The sequence below is a fragment of the Bubalus kerabau genome, chromosome 12, assembly GCF_029407905.1.
Source record: "Bubalus kerabau isolate K-KA32 ecotype Philippines breed swamp buffalo chromosome 12, PCC_UOA_SB_1v2, whole genome shotgun sequence".
In the NCBI taxonomy this organism is placed as follows: domain Eukaryota; kingdom Metazoa; phylum Chordata; class Mammalia; order Artiodactyla; family Bovidae; genus Bubalus; species Bubalus kerabau.
The window spans coordinates 29275903-29297051 of NC_073635.1; the positions used below are offsets into that span (position 1 = coordinate 29275903).

General features: G+C 41.3%; 1 protein-coding gene and 1 long non-coding RNA gene across 19 annotated transcripts in view; one reads left to right on the plus strand and one right to left on the minus strand.

Moving 5' to 3' along the window:
• Positions 1-638: 638 nt before the first annotated feature.
• FRY (FRY microtubule binding protein) overlaps positions 639-21149 on the minus strand; it is a 428392-nt gene continuing 407881 nt past the window's right edge. For 13 of the 17 annotated variants that reach the window (XM_055542409.1, XM_055542410.1, XM_055542407.1 and 10 more), the window contains 8 exons: positions 20000-20189; positions 16437-16586; positions 15201-15299; positions 13378-13461; positions 6876-6893; positions 4762-4872; positions 3195-3397; positions 639-2060 (listed from right to left, as the gene is read on the minus strand). In XM_055542409.1, coding sequence (XP_055398384.1) covers positions 1802-2060; positions 3195-3397; positions 4762-4872; positions 6876-6893; positions 13378-13461; positions 15201-15299; positions 16437-16586; positions 20000-20189 — 1114 coding nt within the window. In that variant the 3' untranslated portion in view covers positions 639-1801. Of the gene's footprint in view, positions 2061-3194; positions 3398-4761; positions 4873-6875; positions 6894-8073; positions 11189-12562; positions 13462-15200; positions 15300-16436; positions 16587-19999; positions 20190-21149 lie in introns of those variants that run through there. The other 4 variants (XM_055542397.1, XM_055542403.1, XM_055542411.1 and 1 more) reach the window with 3 other exon arrangements.
• LOC129624457 (uncharacterized) lies at positions 3359-10555 on the plus strand. Of its 2 annotated transcripts, none has more exons than XR_008700965.1 (4): positions 3359-4553; positions 5733-5829; positions 9458-9573; positions 10432-10555. It is a non-coding gene; the product is annotated as an uncharacterized LOC129624457 (long non-coding RNA). The 2 variants fall into 2 exon arrangements; XR_008700966.1 differs by having other exon boundaries at positions 5737-5829.

The window sequence follows — 21149 nt, forward strand, 5'->3', positions numbered from 1 at the left end:
TGTTGACAGCAATGTCCAGAAAGTCATTAAAACCCAGTTAATAATTGTATCTGTGGTAAAATTAAAATCTTGGATCAGACTCTGTTGTGGATACTTCTAGAGAATTACTACTTATGATTTAGTTGTATATTAGGAAACAAGTTATGTTGGTTAATCTAAGGAGTATGAGTAGGAAAACCATAGAAGTTAGATTGTTGTGTGTTTCCATGATCCCATTTTTTGAGTTGGGTGAAGAATAGATGGGTTGTGGTGAAAGAATAGAACTCACTACTTTTTCCTTATCATTAATGGGTCTCTTTCAAAATTTTAAGGATGACAACGTAATGATAGGCTGTGGATAATGAGAGCTCTTGTTTTCTGGTTTCTTGCTTCTGATTGTAGTGAGAGCTGGCTGAGGGTTACAGTCTTTGGTGTCCACCTCAAGAGGTTACAGAGACCTCCTGTTTCCCAGAGTCTTGGTACTTGCTTCACAACCCCCCTGGCTGCCAATCATGGAACACACGCGTGTGGTACTCCTTGAGATTGTCACCATGGCAACTCACATGCAAAAATATAAATCAAAGCAAAAATCTTCCTTAAGTAGAAATAAAACCTGTGGTCAGTATGATTTTTTTTTTTCTTTTTTTTTTTACTTTAAAGGCAGTTCTAAACAGAATGTCAACCGAGATTACATCACAAAAACTTTAAATGTATTTACAGAGTGAATAAGTTACATAGATAAACTTTGAATATGTTTCTGATGTGCAACAGGTTTACATGCACACAGCTAACACTTGACAGCATTAAATTTAAGGAGAAAACTTAAGAATGGCCCTTTACATATATATTACAAATAAAATGACATTTCTTAAGAAACAAAGTGACAACTCATATTTTACCTTTATGTCCTATTTCTGGCTATCCACATGGATATTAAAATATGCATGCGTAACAGGTGGAGAGACTTGGAATTTATAATGTGGATGTCTTTTACTTTTTTCTACAAAATGGCAAAGTTGGTTAAAATTAACACTCATCCTTCTGTAGTATAAATATGTTCATAAAAGCAACATTCTAGTAAAAAGCAGCCAAGATCCTTAAAAAAAGGTCTATCTGGACCATTTTTGGTGCGAGGGTCTTAATCACAGACCCCTGCAAAGAGATCCAGGGCTTTCCGAGACAGTAGCCTAGCAACATAAGAAAGGTACTTCATAGCAGCTCCTTTTAGATACAGTAATGGTATTCAAATTTCAGTGTACATTAAATTGTCCATTTACAATTCCCTTTTCACATACACAGGCTGTCAGCTTTTGACCGTCTTACAGTTTTCAGTGGCCAGCTTCATTCTGCCTGCTCCTTCCTCAGCTCACCTCACACACACACAAAAGGCAAAAAAAAAAAAAAGGAAAAAGAATGTACAAGTTTTAGAATATAAAATATTTTTTAGTGAAGAAAACATTGCACTTTTGCCAATCTAAAATTGTTTCTAGAAAGGAGGGTATTGTTCAGAGTAGTTGGCTTTGGTATGCAATGGAAGTCACGTCTTCAGTAGTGAGTTTTTGCTCAGTAAAAGGTTAACGCATTTTTGTGCCACACAGGATGACGGATGGAGGCTGTTCCAGAACGGTCCTATGCTACCTTGGTTCTTAAGAGTATTGCTACACGTGGGAAGTTCTGCCATCCTCTTTATGAAAAGTCCTGCAGGTAACAAGAGGGAGAACAGTCTGACCAAGCCTTTTGAAGGCTGAGAAGACACCGAATGACGTCATCCCAGCACGGCAGCACCCCCAGCTTGGTGCCCATGGGGGATGGGAGGCTCCTGTCAGAGGCTAGTGCCGGACACGCTGGAGTCGGGAAGGAAGGCGGTGAGGACCCGGTAGCTCTGGGCCCTGCGGATCATGTCCCGGATCTCCATGTTCAGCTCCATCAGCTTGGTGCAGATCTCAGTCAGGCTCTGGTTAGACCCCACCAACGCGTAAGTGCCCGTCTGTCCCAGAGTTTGATGACGGAAATAAATGTTCAGCAGTGTCTGGACCTCGTCGTCAGAACTGCTTCCAAAGATGTCATTGGGCCACAGACTTCTGCAGGCAGAAAAGAGTAGCAGAGGTTAGAGGCACTGTTATTTATAAGGTTGAGTCTTTTTTTTTTTTATGGGCATGCACTTAATTTTATTTTTTTTATATAAATTTATTTATTTTAATTGGAGGCTAATTACTTTACAATATTGTATTGGTTTTGCCATACATTGACATGAATCCGCCACAGGTGTACACGTGTTCCCCATCCTGAACCTCCCTCCCACCTCCCTCCCCTTTATTAGTATAAGAAAACTACTTTATGAATACAAAAGCTTTATTGAGATAAAATTCACACACTATACAATTCAGCCATCCAAAATATAACTCTGTGGCTTTTTGGTAATCAGAATTGTGTAAACATCACTATAATCAGTTTTAGAATATTAATTGTTATTGGTTTTGATTAAAAAAACTAAAGAAAAGTATCAGAAATAGGGGGATTTTCCTCACTGCCTAGTGGTTAAGACTCTGAGCTTCCACTGCAGAGGGGCGTAGGTTTGATTCCTGGTTGAGGAACTAAAATGTGGCCAAAAAAAAAGCCAGAATGGAATCCTATAATCTTAAAACATTTATTTGCTATAGCATTGTGGTTACAATGAATGTGAATATACTATCAAAATGTAGGGAGAAAGTCCCAAAAAGGATACATTCAAAAAATTAGTTTTAAAATTATTTTGGAGTATACTTTCAAGTGTTTAAACATTTTAGAGATGACAGATAACCAGAACCAACACTCATATTTCAGACAATAAGTTCTGAAACCTGATGTTTCTGTCATGGTAATGGGAAGGATCTGAAGAGAATTTATATAAACATCTCAATGTTCCTTCTATAGTGATTTAGTACCTAGCCCTGACAAAGTGACTGTTAGGCACGCATTTATTTTAACCATCTCTAACTAGCAGGCTTCCCAAGTGGCAGTAGTGGTAAAAAACCCGCCTGCCAATGCAGGAGACTTAAGAGATGCAGGTTTGATCCCTGGGTCGGGACGATCTCCTGGAGGAGGGCATGGCAACCCACTCCAGTATGCTTGCCTGGGAAACCCCATGGACAGAGGAGCCTGGAAGGCTACAAGTTCACGGGGTCAGAGTCAGACATGACTTAGCAACGACACAACAATACAAATAGTCCCGTTACCTGCATTCCCTTATTTGCCGTAAAGCCTTGCCAAGTTCATTGTTCTTCAAGCACTCAAGCATGGACTGGATGGCTGCCTCAGTGGATGTGAAGGTTGGCTCGGACCACACCCCCTCGACGTAAAGAGGGTCAGCTGCAATGGCTGCAGTGGCCTCCTTCAGGTTTTTCTTTAGGTCACTCAGTTCCCTGGACATATTTAGCAGCTGTTAAAAAAAAAAGTATTTTTAGTGTATTTAGTTGCAGGCTGGATTTTACATCCCCAATTAAAATTGTATGACGTCTGGTTAAGCACAAGCTTAATATCTCAGTAAACTAAAAACAGGACTGATGGAACTATACTGCTTGATATATGTAGGGCTATGGGGCTGTATGCATTGAATAACTGTATCAACAGCTGGCATACTCTGCTTGTATAAAAGATTGACTCCTCTTAATGTTTTCTATTTAAGTAGAAGGGAACACATAGAGATAAAATGCACTAAGAGAACAGGCGGGGGAGCTGGGTAAAGCTGGGTTTAGATGCCACTTCTGCATTCTTGACTACTGCATGGTCAAGCAGATAGACTCTTATGTGCCTTCAGTGCTGTGAGACTGAAGATGTTATCTACCTCACAGCTTATTTAAACAGTTGGGCACATAAGTGCCTAATAAATGTAATCATGAACATGGACCTGTTTGAAGAATAAATTTTTATCCCTATCCCTATGCATTGGGAAAAGATGAAAGACATAATTTTAAGAGAGAGGAGGAAAAATCGTAATGTCACATTAGTATTCATCACAGAGGTAAGGATATTTTCCCTCAGATTCACTGGAACCAGAAGATCCTGTGTTATTAAGAAATAAACCATAAAAAGAATCTGTGTCACTTCTAGGGCCCCTGAAGTGTACTGTTGAAGATAGCTGTATTGCATTTTGACCTCAAGAGCATTTAAAAAAAGAACAGATGTGAATTTAAAGGTTTTTTTCCCTTTCTAATGCAAACTGAGGATGACTGTTTTCTTTGGGAAGTTGATTTACCCAACATCTTTGCCTTTCTTCATTCCCAGCTTGCTCACTGAACAAGCTATAGAACTGAAGCCCTCAAGGACAGTCTTCACGCAGATGCTGCTTAGACACAATGATACACTCCAGCCCCAGGCTCAAAATTAAATGAAGTTAATAAGCCTTTTATATAGTTGTTAGACTGTCTTAGACACATAGTTTTTAAAGCTTGAAAGTGAATCTCTTATTTCAAATTTAGGTAAGTTTTAAATACTGAAGGTGTGTGGATCTCATCGCTAGGGTGAGCACCTCCCTCAGCGCTGTGCCAAGCTGGCTCCCCGGGACCCTGAAGGCTGTCCTTGCATTTTGTGTCCAGGTAGGTCACTTGCCTCACCCTAGTCCTGGCACCACCAAAGGAGCATGGAAATAAATAGGAGACACTAGTGTTTTAAGACTTGTGCTTAAATGAAATGATTATAAATGTTCAAGTGATTTTATTACACATAAACTGGTCAGGGGGAGAACAAAGGAAAAGCAGTGCTGAGCTCATGGCAGGACCTGGGGTTGGGGGTGGGGGTGCTCACCTCTGGCATGGAGCTGACTTCATGCACCTGGCCGATGAGCTTACAGTAGGACTGAAAAAGCAGCAGCAGCTGGAAGTGTAGCTTATACAACCTCTGACACAGTTCCAGTTGCTAAAGAGAGAATTTGTGTAGGAAGAAATAGTTACTAAGGATCATTCTTACATAGTAAGTGAAATCTTAGTGGAGACTAACATTTTTTCTTTTTAAAACAAGGAAGCGTAACTAGCTGTTACCATTCTAAATAACACAGAACAATAAAATCCAATCAATGAATATCAGTGAGAAATTCACAGTGTAATATAGAATAAAACAAATCCTGTAAGATTACTAAATAGAATTAGTAGCTATAAAGGGACTTGGTGAACTGCCAAATTTCCATTATATTTGTCCATTAGATTTAATATCTACAAATTACAGCTGTGGTTGTGCTAATTTTTATAAGCTATATGTCTTTTAAAACAGTTTCTTTTTATTAAAAGTATATTTGAAAGGCACGACATTAAGTGGTTCTAGGTGTCAAAATTTATCAATTCAGGAGACACTCGAGAGATTATTCCTCGTGACGATTCCGGCTTCCACTTAGGGTGCAGGCACGGATCTTAAAGTTTGTAAACACAGGAAAAGTCATGTGATTGTCTAAGGTTCTGTGCCAGTTTTACCGACAATGTTTCTACTCAGTGCTCAACAGATACATGTTGAATTAGATATAAAAAGGGCCCAAAGTGCTTACAAAAAGGAGAAATGATGAAAAGCATGCAAAACTTTCTGTGGAAAGAATTTTTAAAAACTATTCCTACAAAATGGGCCTTAAGCCCTATAGACACCTCTGGAATTGGAAATGTTTTCATTATATAGCATACACGTACTATAAAGTAAGGATAAACCATGAGTAATTCCAACACCGATGATCATGACTACTGTTTGAGCTGTATCTGCTTAATGGCCTCTAAACTTTGCCTGTTTATCCCAAGAAAGGGTTAGCTCCTAAGTAGAGGACGGGATTCTGCCAGCGGAAAAAGGACAGCCTTCACCAGATAGAACTGCATGGCTCAGCAGTCACCAGTGAAAGTGAGTTAAATATGTGGCTTAAACCAACACTTCACCATTCAAATGTGGTTAAGTAAGGATAAACAGGGCCTTTCTTTTACTCTTAGTGTGTGTGTGTGAAAGTTGCTCAGTCACGTCCAACTCTTTGTGACCCCATGGACTATAGCCCACCAGGCTCCTCTGTCTGTAGGGATTCTCCAGGCAAGAATACCGGAGTAGGGTGCCATGCCCTCCTCCAGGGGATCTTCCCAACCCAGGAACTGACCCAGGTGGATTCTTTATCATCTAAGCCACCAGGAAAGCTTAATAAGACTAAAAAGAATGCAGAATTGAGAGCTGCTGAGGTGACTTAAAATTGTTTTCCCCAGATCACTTTAAGGAGAGAAATGACAAGAATTTAGGTTTTTAGGAAGAATATTCCATTAATGGTATTATTAACATACGTTTGATCCTAATTTTTAAAAATGACTCCAGTTCGTGCTAAGACCATGCTGGATGGAGTTTTTCTTTCTCCTTTTTCCCTGGCCCTTTGGGTAGGGGGAAATTCTACTTAAATTTATGTGATCTCTCAGTGCTTATAACAAGCCTAAGTTTAAAGAAGTAGCTATACTCACTCGTTAATGCAAATTAGGTCTTTGGTTGTTTTAGTAACACATTTTATGATCATTTAAACTTTTGTTTGTGGAAACCTTTCAAAATCAGGTATTAAAGACAACTTTCAGAGACTTGCAGATAAAAAAGTATCATCTAAAAACAGAATGTTACCTTTCACAAGTTAGGGTGAAACCCAGCTATGAAAACCCTGACTTTCCTAAGTGTTCAATAATGGTAGTTATTACTAGAAATACCCCACCTAGCGCATGAGAGTTCATAGCAACATAGGTTTCTATTTTGGGAGGAAAGCAGCCTGGAATGCTAATAAAAACTACATGTCTTAGTCTACCAAATAAAAGAAAATGAAACAAAAAAGGGAAAAACATGCTAAAAGATATAATAGTCACAGTAAAAATAAGATTTGTTATGGGTCCATGCCTAAATGGACAAAGTATGAAAGAAAGTTAACTTACTGCAAGAGATTCCATTTGCTACACAGCAAGCATGGCACAGGAAACAAAGGAAAGGAAAGAGAGTACAGGGTCAGTGTACTGCATGCAACAGAAAGCACGGCCCTCTTCAAGAGCAGAGCCGTCCAGCAGTATTAGCATCGCTCGCCCCACCGTGATAAATGCTTGCAAATGTTGTACCCATTCAACATGCACAGCGGTCCAGTTTAAGACAAGCTCTAATGGGAAACGTGTCATTAGAAGACATAATTTGTGATCCTTTAGATTCTCTTGATTAGTTGCTTTAGATTCTGTTGGTCTTGGAGACTGTAAGTGAAAACTTGTATTGCTTGAAGATTTTAGTGTTTAAATGTGAATAACATGTAAATGTAGTAAAACTGTGAAGATGCCATTGGATTAATTTGGAAGAACTACCGCCCCAAACAGTCATTGCTAAATGTTAGTTAAGGCAGAGTCTTTTATGTGCTTGGCTCCGTATCTACTGAACTATGACTATCTAATTAGCATATAATTAACAATCTAAGTGGCATTTTCTTTAGTCCTATTGCTTTCCACATTGAGAATATCTGACAGGAGTGAGTGAAAGTCGCTCAGTTCTGTCCGACTCTTTGCGACCCCATGGACTTTATAGTCCATGGAATTCTCCAGGCTAGAATACTGGAGTGGGTAGCCTTTCCCTTCTCCAGGGGATCTTCCCAACCCGGGGATTGAACCCAGGTCTCCCGCATTGGAGGCCAATTCTTTACCAACTGAGCCACAAGGGAAGCCCTCTGACAGGAGAGCTAGATATTACTTCAAAGGATTGAATGTTGTCTTTATCCTCCCAAACAAGTGTGAGCTATGACAAGTAACCTTGCATTTTATTTTTTATAATTTTTCCCCCATTAGTGAATTTCTAAAAGTCTTCTAGAAACCAACCATTAGTCTAGAAGAATATAAATTTGTACTTGGGCCATGTTCAGCTACAGCTGTCATATTTTTGGTGTCACCATATTGTAATCATAGACTTGTTAGGGAAAGTTTCTGTATGTGGTAAGAGATTACCACAACCTGACTGAACATTAAAAAAAAAATCCACTTGGCCATTTCTAACTATGGGTCAATACATCTGGTTCTGGATTTTCAAAGTATTTAAGGATCTTCTATTTCTAATCATCGATAACAAAAACCACTTACTTTAAAACTCTTTCCCCAAAAAACCTAAATTATCATCAGTTTAATATGTTGTACTTAACATAAGGTACAGTATACAAAAAATAAAACTATCAAATTATTAATAAAACTATCAAATTATTAGTATCTTCAAACATAAAGCATCATCAGTACCAACTCCCTCACCCCCAACTCCCTCACCCCCTGCCTTCTAAGGGTCTCTTCTTGTCTCACTTGTTAGTAATACCGTGTGGGTCTGGCACATTGATGACTGCTGTATCAAGTTTATTGAGTAGTTTTTTTGACCCTGGCTGTAAATACCTTTTAAAGCTTTAAGCCTATGATAAAGATTATACAACCCAAGTTATTTACTATTTTCAAGAAAACTTTATAACCGTTATGCTAGACATTTTTATAACCAAACCTTACATACTACTGAAAGACAGAGTCACACAAGAAAGGATTACAAGGCTAGTCTTAAATCTACACGTACAGAGTCTCCACTGTGAGGACTTTTTAGAAAACATCAAATTTGATTGAAATGTTAGTAAGCACCTAGCATGTAACTGCTTCTCCCATGGAATTTACTTTGCAGAAGCATGGAAAGAAGCAAGTACTGAGCAATTACAGGGTTTTATGTGAAGAAACTGCTGTCTTTTTACTGGTTTCCAAAACAAGGTTGTAATCCCAGAAGGTCGTCAGATCAGCTAAAGGAAAATCTTCTCTGTTTAATGAAGGCCAACGAGACTTTCTGACTCCAGCCTCGTGCTAAGGAATTTCATTGTCAACAAATTCCTCCCACCTGGTAGTCAGGGCACAAAATTGTGTTTCTTGGGAGCTGGCCAACTTGATGAACACCAGTTCTCCGAGTCCTTCTTACACACTCCTTTTTAGGTAGGCTAGTCTAAGCTGCATTGATATTTACTGTCTCAAAAATCCTTTCCTTGGCCTCAGGCTGGGACCAAGTTTGCATTTAGAGCTTCAAAAAGATAGTGAAAAATGCCTTTCAGGGAAAATGTTAAGCTTTTTCCCCGCCCTCTGCTAATATTTTCTGGTATCCAGGTTGTAAAAATAATCCCTTGAGAAATCTTTACAGATGTATTTGTTTTTGGTGATTCAAGATTCTTTTGAAAATGTGGAAATGTCACTGTTTTATTTGGTCACAAAGATTTTCTTTAAGCCCTGTTCCTGTACACCTGATACAGCGTGATTTATTGAACTGGATTTAGAGGTATGTTTTCTCAAAATGAGAAGAAAAATTAAATCAAGATATTAAGAACCCACCATAGACAAGGTAGCTTTAAAGCCTAGACATCAGCGGTAGCACAGCCATTCTTGTTTGTCTGTACTCTGCTCTGAAAGGAGTGCTTTGCTTATGACAGCTAGTTAGGTGAAAAATCTAAGAATTTTTCTTTTTTTTTTTTGGCATGCAGGATCTTAGTTCCATGACCAGGGATCAAACCTGCCCCTCCCTGCATTGGAAGTGTGGAGTCTTAACCACTCAACCACAAGGAATGTCCCCCCTTAGAAATTTTTGACATGTCAGAAGGTAAGTCAGAGTATTACTGTTAATATATTAGCTATGGTTTTCACCATGTTTAATCTCTGAAAGTCACTGGTTTAAACTAAACTCGATAGAATTTAGAAAATCTAGCCAAGTGTTGAAGCATTCCTACTTTTGTCTTGCATGTGTCGCTTCAGTTGTGTCTGACTCTGTGACCCTAGGAGCCCCTAGGCTCCTCTATCCATGGGATTCTCCAGGCAGGTGTACTGGAGTTGGTTGCCATGCCTTCCTCCAGTGGATCTTCCCATGCCAGGGATCAAACCTGTGTCTTTTATGTCTCCAGCATTGACAGGCAGGTTCTTTACCACTAGCACCACCTGGGAAGCCCACTCTGTGTTATATAGATGCTTGTAACCTCCTGAGCAGGTAGAAACAATATGTTCTCACTGTTGCTAATATCACTTGGCTCTGGCACATTGATGATTGTTGTATTACATTTATTGAGTAGTTCTTTTGGACATTTGTCATGAATATCTTCCAAAATTTTGAAAGATAAATACGTTTAAGCCTCTAATATAGATTGCACAGCTTGAAGTATTTACTTTTCAAGAAAACTTCCACTTCAGGAGGCATTTCCTTAGTCAGTCTAGAAAAGAGATTCCTTATAGAGAACAACTGACTATCTGAAGTTTAATGGGTTACAGTTTAGCTGGAGAAACATTTTGTCTTGTTCAACATTTAGCTTGTTGTTCAATCTGTAGAACAGAGGTTGCAGGCTTCTCCCATTCATGGATTAGGCAGGGATAGGAAACACAACCAAGAGGGTTAGTGTCCAAGAAGATTCTATGATGATTTGAATGTAATAAAATGTAGTGGGGCTAAATGTAAATTATTGTACTTGAGTCCATAGAGTCGAGTGTTCAAGTAGTGCTCAGAAATGGCTGTGAAATTCCGTGGCCATCAGCTAAAATCACTTACAGCAGATGAAGCGATGACCTCTGCAGCTTTCCCAGGGCCAGCTCTGCAGAACCAGGAGGTGAGCTGTGCTAATTCACTGAAGGCTTGATTGAGGTTGTGGCCTGGAGAGCCCAGAGCTGCAACGCTTTACCCTGACCTACATTTCTATGAACTTCAGCTCCCCAGAAGCCACTCCACAATGAATTCCACGGGCAACGGAGAGGTCAGTGCTGGCTTTTAAGTCATGCAGAGATGTGCCTGTCTTCAGGATGTGCACAGGTGGAGAAAACACTGGTAAAGCCATGTCTGGGACTCACACGCCCGCCTTGTTTTACATCTTATTAACTGTGCGCTGTGCCTCATTCTAGAACTGGTATTGTAGTCACCCAATAGCCTAAAGTATTAACTAATCATGCCTGCCTTAAAAAAACAAAAAAACAACTTCAGTTCCAAAATCCTTCTCACATATTAGAAGCACTTTTTTCAGGAGCACGGTTTGTTCTGTTTTGTACACGCACTGGGAATCCTCCTCCAAGGCTCCTTCCAGGAGGGAACCCAGCACAGGGGCCCTTGCGTCTTAGTACACAGAGATGGTTCTCACAGCAGCAAAGAGGAACACTGGCGTTTTTCTCGAAAGGCACAACTCTTTCTACTTGGCATTCACTTCCCCATTTTGGGGCCTTAGGTACAGAGGCACATGTTCCTATCATAAAGAAAACAACATCGTGATGGTTGGCTCTCACCTGCAGGGTCAGGAACTCACTGCACAAGGATGGTGGAGAGCCACCCAGCTCAAGGTGGCTGCCACTGCTGCTGCCGCTGCTGCCACTTTAGGAAGGCAGGCCTGGTGTTGCTAGCTTTTTATTTTATTTTAAGAGATGCCATAAATGCTGTTTTGAGGGTATGTGTGAACAATTTAAAGTTTAAAATGTTTAGTCAATTAAAAAACTTGTACAAGCTGAATAAAACATGTCTGTGAATTGGTTATAGCTTATAGGCTACCTAAGTGTAAACTTTCCTCATTAATTTGATGTCACAACTTTATACTGAGAATAGACAAAAAGTCAGAAAATATTCAACATCTAGAAAACAATTATATTCTCTTCCACAAATCCCACAGTAATTTCTCACTTATGTCACCTGTTAAGAATGACTAGAAATTGGCTACTGCCATTATGGGGCAAGCCTTGGGGTCAGGAGACTTCACATGCCTGTCTGTACGTGGTCATCATCTCTGGCCAACTGACATCTCTAACTGCTCAAGAGTTTGCTAGGTTTAGTAAGGTAAGCACTAATCCTCCCACAAAGTCCACGCTTGTCTGAAATAGAATATACACGTGGAGTAATTTCTGTCATGTTGACTTTGCAATTTATATCCAGATATAATTTTATTTTCCCCAGACATAGATTCTTCAAGTGAAAGCTTACTTCCTAATCCCTGCTTCCATCTGTCATCATGCAAAGAGTGCTCAGAATAATGGGCACCATCAAACTATTCCAGAAGACAGAGAATCTGACTTAAAAAAGAGAGCTAGAGTAAATCACTGGAGGATAAGCAGTGCTCTGAGGTCAAACATTTGTTGGGTTTTTCTTTGGAATGGAAGCCAAATGGTAGCTCCAATTAGAAAAATAATCTCCCACCAACTCTGGATATAAGATCAATATTTAAATGGAGCAACACCATCATTTCTGCACAAGGCCCACCTTGAAGGTGATTTCTCATCCTTTGAAGGCCCCACACTCTGACATGCTTTTCTCGATGTGATAGTGTAATTACAAGTGGACATCTCTGCCTTGACCAGTAAGTAGCCTCCTAACCTGTCTTCCCAAATCCTCGCTTGCTCATTAGGTCTATTTTCACAGGAGTGTGGGAGAGCCCCAATCTAATCACACCCTCCTGTTAACAACTTTTAATTGGTTCCCATTGATGTCAGGATAAGCACCCAAGCCCTGCATGGTCTGGCTTCTGCAACTTTTCTCCTGGTCACTTCCTACCTGCCTTGCCAGGCTCCCTTCAGTCCTCACAAAGGGTCATTTTCCCTGCCACTTTGGGGCCTTCACAGGCTTGCTGAGCCCCTGCCTTCCACCCTGCACCCCTGGCACACTCCAGCTCAGAGCTGAGATCTCTGCCTGAATGACACCTCTGTGGAGAAGCCTTCCCGGAACCGCCCTCTCATTAGGCCAGGTTTTCTGCTATATCCTTTCATAGCTCACTGTTCCCACCTTTCCTTAATGGCACTTGTCACAGTTTACACACATATGACTGTTAATGTCCATCTCCCTGAATAGATCAGAAGCTCTACCCAGGCAGAATTCACTGTTGTACCCACCATGGGGACCACTCAGCAGTAACTATAGAATGAGTGACTTCACGCTTTTCTGCTGAGTTTCTTTTACAAGGCGGCACACATAAGCCAGCTGGACTGAGGTGTATACTTAAAGCAGTTCTAAATGAGAAGAAAAATCTGAGTGATTGCTGAAAGGTCAACAGAGACTTTCTTCACTGAAAGAAGTGGTTCAGTGAAGAATTAATGATTTTTTTTCCTCTTTTTAAAATTTTTAATTGAAAGATAATTGCCCTATGACATTGGTTTTATATTTCTGAACAAAGAACAGTTTTATTAGGAAAATGGTTAGTATAGTTAGTGTCCAGCAGAAAGGTTATTTTTATACTTCTGCTTTTCCAAAAAGAAGACCCTCCCCCACCAGTCCCATCAACACACCATCATGCTTGGCTCATGTCATTCTTGCTTACTGTACAGGTCTCGTGGGAATGTATGGGATGATGCTTCCTCCCTCTTCCCTTTTCAAGTTCCACGCTTCTTGGGTGTATCAAAACCAACACACAAAGTCAGAGCACAGAAAAGATGAACTCTAACAGGTGTTCATTACCTTCTCCTCTGAGTCCCCGGGTTGACAGGTAATCACTCCATCTCGTGCACCTCCTGCGAATGTCGCCTTACAGTTTGCAAGCCACTGTTGTCAGAGAGAGAGACACGGGTGAGCTCAGTGGTGGCTTAAGAATGTGTTTATACCAATTCTGTCAGGGAAAATATAATAGATTAAGTTTCTAATCACAGTAAGATAAAATTTTACTGCAATGACTGAAAAGTTTTTGGTTAAAGATTAACAATTTAAAATTAAAATACCTTTAATTTTTAAGGGTTCAGCGATGGCCATTTTAAAATTTCAACATTTATCGTGTTATTGTTGTGATGTATCTACCCTGAAAAATAGTGTCACAGACCACTCCAAATGTTTGTATAAATTAAATCCACATACAATTAGAAACCTTTCATATGACTGAGATTAGGAGACAGGGCCGGTACATCTTCCCAGGCTGGCCCAGCCTGGGCCATGCAGCCTGACTCTGTTATGTTGAGGCAGCTTCTATGGGCCAGGTCTGTGTAACTGTAAGAAAGACCTTACAATAATAGCCCAGCTATTTAAAGATTCTGCCAGCTTAACTATCTAGTATAGTAACTAGTATAGATGTGAAAGGAATCTTTGGGTAGAAAACAGCAAGCCCCAAAGAGCTGAAACTCACACTTGACATCAAAAGACTGGCTTGTTCACCAACCAGAATTAAAGGATTACTTTTATTAACTGATGCCCGAGAAGCTGGAAAACAGTGAGTGAAAGAGCCACAGAAATAGAAGACAAAGGGAATTGCTGCAGTAGAATGTTAGAACTCTCTCTTTGACAGTCATGGAAATGTAACAAGAAACAAAAACTTAAGAATGAATGTCTTCTGTGTATGAGGTACTTGTGCAGGGCAGTTTACATACACTGTTTCTATTTCAAAGGCAATATTGAGAACCTTTGAATCCCACAGACCTGGGTTTAAATAACCACTTTTCTACCTCCCAGCTAATGAGAAGAAGAATAGCAACTCCCAGGGTAGTTGCAAGCATTACATGATTTGAGAGAGAGAACTCTTACCAGGTTATTGGATATATAAAAAGGACTCAGGAAAAGGACAGCTGCTGTGACTAGTATAGCATAGCACTGTCTTACGGATGATGAATCTTATCCAGGGTTACTAACCCTTAAGAAACTGAACTGCAGTTTGAGTTCAAATTCCATCTGACTTCAAAATCCACAATCTTTTTATAGTGTCTGGTCTACGATGGGAAGTGCTCCCTGGAAATTACACACAAGTATTTGTGGGAAATCAGGAGGTCTGCATGGATGGTTTCTGAATCACTTCAGTCTGTAACATTTTACAGTTTACATCTTTGAAGGAAGGAGGAAGAAAAGAGCAGGAGCTGAGGCCAAGAGAAACCACGGTGATGGGGAGAGACAGCTACTGAGAGTGGTGGAGGAGAGAGATGAGATCCATCTCAACCAGTTTTGGGTGAGGTGAACACTGGAAGGACGCAATTAACAGTTTTATTAATCAATTTCTGAGAAAAGAGAGGTTATAATGTTGATAAAGTGATACATTAAACAGATACCCACTTTCCCCAATTTCTTGGTTAGAAAAATTATAGGGCTAAAATTGAAAGCTGAAAAAATTTCTCTTTTGTAGGTATCATTTTTATATAATCCATACTATTGATAGTTCTACCACCATTAAGTTGGAAGACTGGATACATCTGTATTCTCCCAAAAGGGCCTCTCTTGTGTTATTCACATCGCCTCCCAAGAGCTCATGGTGATTGGGTTCATTTGGTGTTAATGAAACTTATATGCACAGAGACACAGATGCTTACTGAGAGAGTGGCCTCTTTCCTGTTGTTGTAGGTATCCAAATATTCTTGCAGTTCTAAAACACTGAACTTGAGCTTGTCCAGAAGTCCACAAGAAAGGAGCTAATAAAGACAGGAAAATAGTTTGTATTAAAACAACTTCCAGAGAGACACCTAGACAAAGGCATGGCTACACAGAGAGAAAAGACAAGTATATTTAGATGTAATATAGAGTGTGTCGGGGGTGGCATCTGTTTTAATAACCTGTACAGTTTGTAATTTTGCTCCACTCTCAGAAGCAATTGCACTTGAATATGACTTGCTAATTTAAATTTCCTGTGAAGATACCCATTTCCCCCATATCAGTTTAGACAGACAGATCTTAACAAGCATTCTACAGAAGCCTGCATTAAGAATCGGCATTCATTTTATGCATGGACTCCAGTGTCTTCATCCAGTAATACTCCAGGAAATGTAAAGACAGACCTCCAACTAGGTCTTTGTATTTAATTTGCATTTTAAATCATTTAAGATGGAAAGATTTCTCATATCGTATTCTTTGCTGCAAGACAGCCAACCACTAATCAAGTTCTTGGACAGACTGACTCTTCAGAGACTTTCAGAAGTGAAGCACATCCTCACTGTCTCTAAACCCCAATGAGTACTGAGCAGATGAGACGGTTCTGTGATATGCATGCGGGATGGAAAGAGGTGCCCCTCTCCCCTACAGAGAGCTCGCCGGTCTTGGAAAGTTAGCATTGTGTTTATGTAGCATTCAGCAGTCAGCCAGCGACTACTTTAATTATCCTTCAAATTCATCATCTGCAGTGGGGCTGGACGAATCCAGCAAGAGGGCAGGTGGTCTCTTGGAAGAAGAGAAAGTGACGACATGGTGCCTCTGGGGATCCATCTGGCTGGCTGACCTGGCATCATGGGGACTGGCTAGGGCTGCCCTGAGAGGTTAGCTCACCATGTTCACAGCCTTTAGGGTCATCAGAGAGAAGCACCATGGACACAGAGGGAGCACAGGGCTGGGGAGGGGGGTCTCCCTGATCTCCTGCAGTGACAGCCTCGGCTGGCCACGCACAGCCATTCCTGTGCAGACCCAGGCCTCTGGGGCTCCCATCACCACACAGCGCTGCTCACAAACACCAGAAGTATCTTTCCAACAAACTGCAATTACACACGTGCTTCCCTGAAGTTCCACACTGTCCACTGGGCAGGCCAACGTGACCATGGGAGCAGGCCTGGGATACTCACGGTCTCGGCGTCCACGAAGAGTGTGGGGCACTCGGAGCAGGAGGTAAGCATCTGGGAAGAGCTGACAAACTTGGATCCGATGCCCCGGAGGTTATCGCCAAGGTAACTGGCTGCGTCACAGGTTAGGAAGCAGAACCTTTTCTGAATATTCTGAAAGGCAACATAATTACTATTTGTAAAGACCATGTTTTAACTTAGGCGCTAGAAAAAAACTTCTTTAATTCTTAGGAAAATATCAAATCAGCACAGGTCCTGCATGTAGTGGCAGGCCTGTGTGTGTGTGAGATAGGAACAGAGTGAGTGTGGACAAAGTTTCTTCTTAAAATGTCATTTCCCAATGTGTGGATGCCCATGTATCTTTTAAATAAGTGCTGCTTTGCTTTTTTGCTGATGGCCAGTGCCAGCCAGAATCTTTTGCCTAGCGTGTTTGTCAGATGAGTAAGTTCTGAGATTACTTCAGTGTGGGTGAGAGGAAAAAGGTCATGAGATACGACTCCTTTCTATCATTCCCAGATCACAGCTCCCAGAGACAGGAGGACTAAAATGGAGCCACAAAGTCTCTGAAGAAGGAGAGAGTATATTCTGTGTGGGACCTGTCTCCCTGAGAGCTTTGCACATTGTCACCTCATCAGTGTTCACAACCAGGTAAAGAACCTGAGGTTGAGAGAGGTCAGAGGACTCGAGATCATGCAAACAGTAAGTGATGGAGTAAGGGTTCTAAGTTCACAGCCCTTCCATAAGTGATAATGTTTTGTAAACGTTACTATTCCTCCTATACTGACTGAAGAAAAACCGTAATTAGGAAGAATCTGACTCATGGGGCCTGTGTCAGTGACAAAATGAGAACATTTTTAGCCCCAACTTCCAACTCAAAATATCTTTAACAAAAAGAACAAAATATTTAACCAAAAAATAATTCCAGATCTAGGCATTGGCTTTTCCCAAAGAGATTTCATACCTTTTGAGTTGGAGAATCTAATCCACGAGAAATCCTCTCTGCCCTGCTATGGGGTACTTAGCAGGTCCCCCAAACAGCAGCAGGCTCTTGGTTCCTTATCAGTTATACTAGAAAAAAATGCCAACCGTGCTGCATATTATTTTTATTTAATATATCTGAGAGTCTTCTCATAACGCATAACATTATGTCTTATGGTGGTGTTCGTTTTATGTGCAATTTAAAATACTTGACAGAATGCTGCAGCTGAGAGGAGCAGGAAATGCTGTGTATCACAGAGCTATTTGGCAGAGTGAGGAGGAGGAGCCAGGTCCTCCAGGAAGTTGGGTTCTTCTCTCTCACCCAAGAATATGGTCAGACCTGGGTTTACATTTTATTGGACTGAGAGGCTGGGAACTTTAGAGCCACCTATGACTTCCATATAAAAACAGCATGTGATTTGGTGACACTGTGCACACAAATGACAATATTCTAACCCAGGAGCACAGGAAGGAAATAGACTGATGGAGACACTTGGAAAGCCATCCCTGCTGGACCATTAGAAACCATTTCCTTGCTTTGGACTCTGTGGGAGAGGGAGAGGGTGGGAAGATTTGGGAGAATGGCATTGAAACATGTAAAATATCATGTATGAAATGAGTTGCCAGTCCAGGTTCGATGCACGATACTGGATGCTTGGGGCTGGTGCACTGGGACGACCCAGAGGGATGGAATGGGGAGGGAGGAGGGAGGAGGGTTCAGGATGGGGAACACATGTATACCTGTGGCGGATGCATTTTGATATTTGGCAAATCTAATACAGTTATGTAAAGTTTAAAAATAAAATAAAATTTAAAAAAAAAGCAAAGTATTTTTGCAGTTAACCTCCTCTCTACCCCGTCCAGAATCCACCAAATACAGGGCAACGTGGTGTCCAGACCACAGGGGAATATCGGGAAACTAAGTAAACAGCGCCAGTGAGGATGTGATGAAAGAACCGTAGACTGTGTGTCTGAAATGTGCTTCATTGCCAGCATACTGGAACAGCGACTTTGCTCTCAATCACAGAGCATCTGATGGTAGCTGAGAAAGTTCTTAAAGAAAAATGTAATATTAAAAAAAATAGGAGAAACACAATTTGTATTATTATTGCAGATAAATGTCTTAGGAATTGATCCAGTCAACTGATTAAAAAAAGAACCCAGACTCGAGTGTCCCTCCCAGCACCAGCCCCATGTACCAGCTCACACGACAACCTGCTGCTGTACTGGCATTAAGTGGAAACTATACTTTTGAGACGTACATTAAAAAAGTTCTTTTCCTGCTGCATTTACTGAGCACCTATTGTGTGTGAGCCACTGTGCCAGCCACTGGAATCAAAGCAAGACACCGTTACCTGCCCTCCCCTGCAGGAGACAGACACCTAAACAGGTAGTTCCAACAGAGTGTGGCAGATGCCTGGGATCCCAGGTCGGGGGTGCAAGGGGAGAAAGAGCTAAAGGAAGGCCTCATTCATGGAAGTGCTGCCCCATCAGGGATCTGTATGCATTGGGAGCACAGCTGAGGGAAAACAGGAGGTGATGGTTCTCGGCAGAAGGAAGAGTCCTGCTCAGGACTATAAAGTTGAGCGTGCAGTCTAGTAACTGTAGTAAGACAGGATCACAACAGCCAAACATAAATATACACGATTAACCATTACTTAAACACAGACTTTAGAACAATATAATAAATTACATTGTTCCTGAATCTTTACAAATTTACCTCAAATGGTAGCTTTGGGATAGTTTGTTTTTAAATTCCAGTCCGGCTTAATGTTAGGGTGTTTCTGGATTCTTATCTTTCAGCAGCCCACTGTTTCCTGTTTTAAGGCTAACAGTCCCTCCAGCCCCCAGTTCATCCCAGACAGGTCTCATGAAAAGTAAACTGGAAAACTTGAGAGTGGGCCGCACAAATAACAGAGAATATGGAGACACTAGCTATTAGTACTATTGGTATACACTCCTCTAAGAATGGAAGGGCCTCCAGGCTCAAAAACCGATTTTACTTTTATATTAACTAAATTATGGCTTCCTGAATTTGCAATTATTTAAAGCAGATGATCCCATTTTTTCCACTTTTCACATAATTCCTTATTTTCCTATCTCTCCCTTTTGCCATGGTTCTTCCTGAAGGTGATCAGAGGGCCCTGTTCCTCCATCCAGCACACATTACCATGCCTTATCTCATGATGTCCTCAAGAGAATCAGCCTCTCAAAAAGTGTCACAGGCTGGCAGGTTGAAGGAATTCATGGTGAGTGGGGATAAAAGATAAGGAAAAACCACGAAGAAGAAAGAGGTACACCAGAGGTCGAAGTGGAAAGAAGAGATGGAGAATGGGCTTGGTTGAAGATACCACCTGTGGTCCCGAAGGCCTGGCTGCCTGCCTGTGCCTGATGACGCCAATGAAAGCCGGAGGGGCCAGCGAGGATCACGTCCTGGCAGCCCGAACCACCCAGCACAACATCTCCATGATGAACGGAAGAAAGGATGAAGCAGAGGAAACTGAGGACAAAGTGTAGTGTAAACCCAGCACTTCCCCCCTCCAGGGAGAGACCAGCTGGCAGCTGCGGAGCCTTTGTGGGCAGCATACCTTAAACAGGGAGGAGAACACGTGGAACGTGTACACAGCACAGGAGCCATCCGAGTCGCACATGAGCTGGTTGATGTGGCTGCGCCAGGCCTCCTCGGCGTCGTCACAGGCTGTGGGCTGAAAGGCGGCAAGGATGGCCGAGAAGAAGGGCGAGGGAGGGGGCGACACTCCCCTCTCACCTTCCCCAAAGCTGGAAAAAACACAGACAACAAAGTCAGGAACAGCGTCCTCCTCACCTTTGCCGGCAGTGTTGGTTCTCACCCGAGGCACCCTCCTGCCCTCTCTTCCCATGGGGGTTGCTTCTGGAGCCTGGCTCTCAGTCAGAGGTCTTGAGATTCAGATTCTAGAAAAGAGAATTTTTCACCTCTGGGATTCCGTAATTCCCGAGATTCCCCAACTCTGATACGGGACAGCTTTTTATCCTTCAGCAACTGACCCTCACTTTCCTGCCGGCCTTTCCCCAGACACAGGGCACATTCACTCCTGTGCTTTGACCCATTTCAGTCTTTTTAATTTTTCACTTTAAAAAAATGAGAAAAATTTTGAATCTTTTCACTTTTCCTTTGTGGAGGGAGAGTAATAGTGGGTGCATTACACATACATGATTAGGAGAAAAAAGGCAGAGAAAGGAAAATAAGAGAAATTCACAGTGAGACAGAGGGAAACAAAGAAAGGAGAGAAAAATATATGAACTGAAAAGTCAACATTTCTTCTCTAGGTATCACCCTAAGCTGTTTCTCTGACAAAAGGATACGTGTCACTATAACAGAAAGCCTCTGTCTGGCCATGTCAGAAGCAGTGTTCAGAGGAGTGATTTTAGGATTCTGACTTTCTTCTCCTGAAGCGGATCTGTAGCATTATTTGTGATTTATCCTAGATGCCACATTAAGTTTTTTTAAAAAGAATCTATTCCTTTATGTTTCCTGTTTATATTCCCTGACTAGATCTCACTTGTCTCAGAAATGTCAGTCTTGAAGCTGAAAGCCACCCACATAAAAAAAAAAAAGTAGGTATGTAGCTCATAAAGGGCCTCTTGTTCTGGTCTTTTAACTCAAGATGGGAAGAACTCCATTTCCAAGCCTTGCCAAGCTAGCTTATCTTCAAAGCTTACAAGGTCTGGACCATGTCCCCAAGGGCTCCTTTTTGGCTT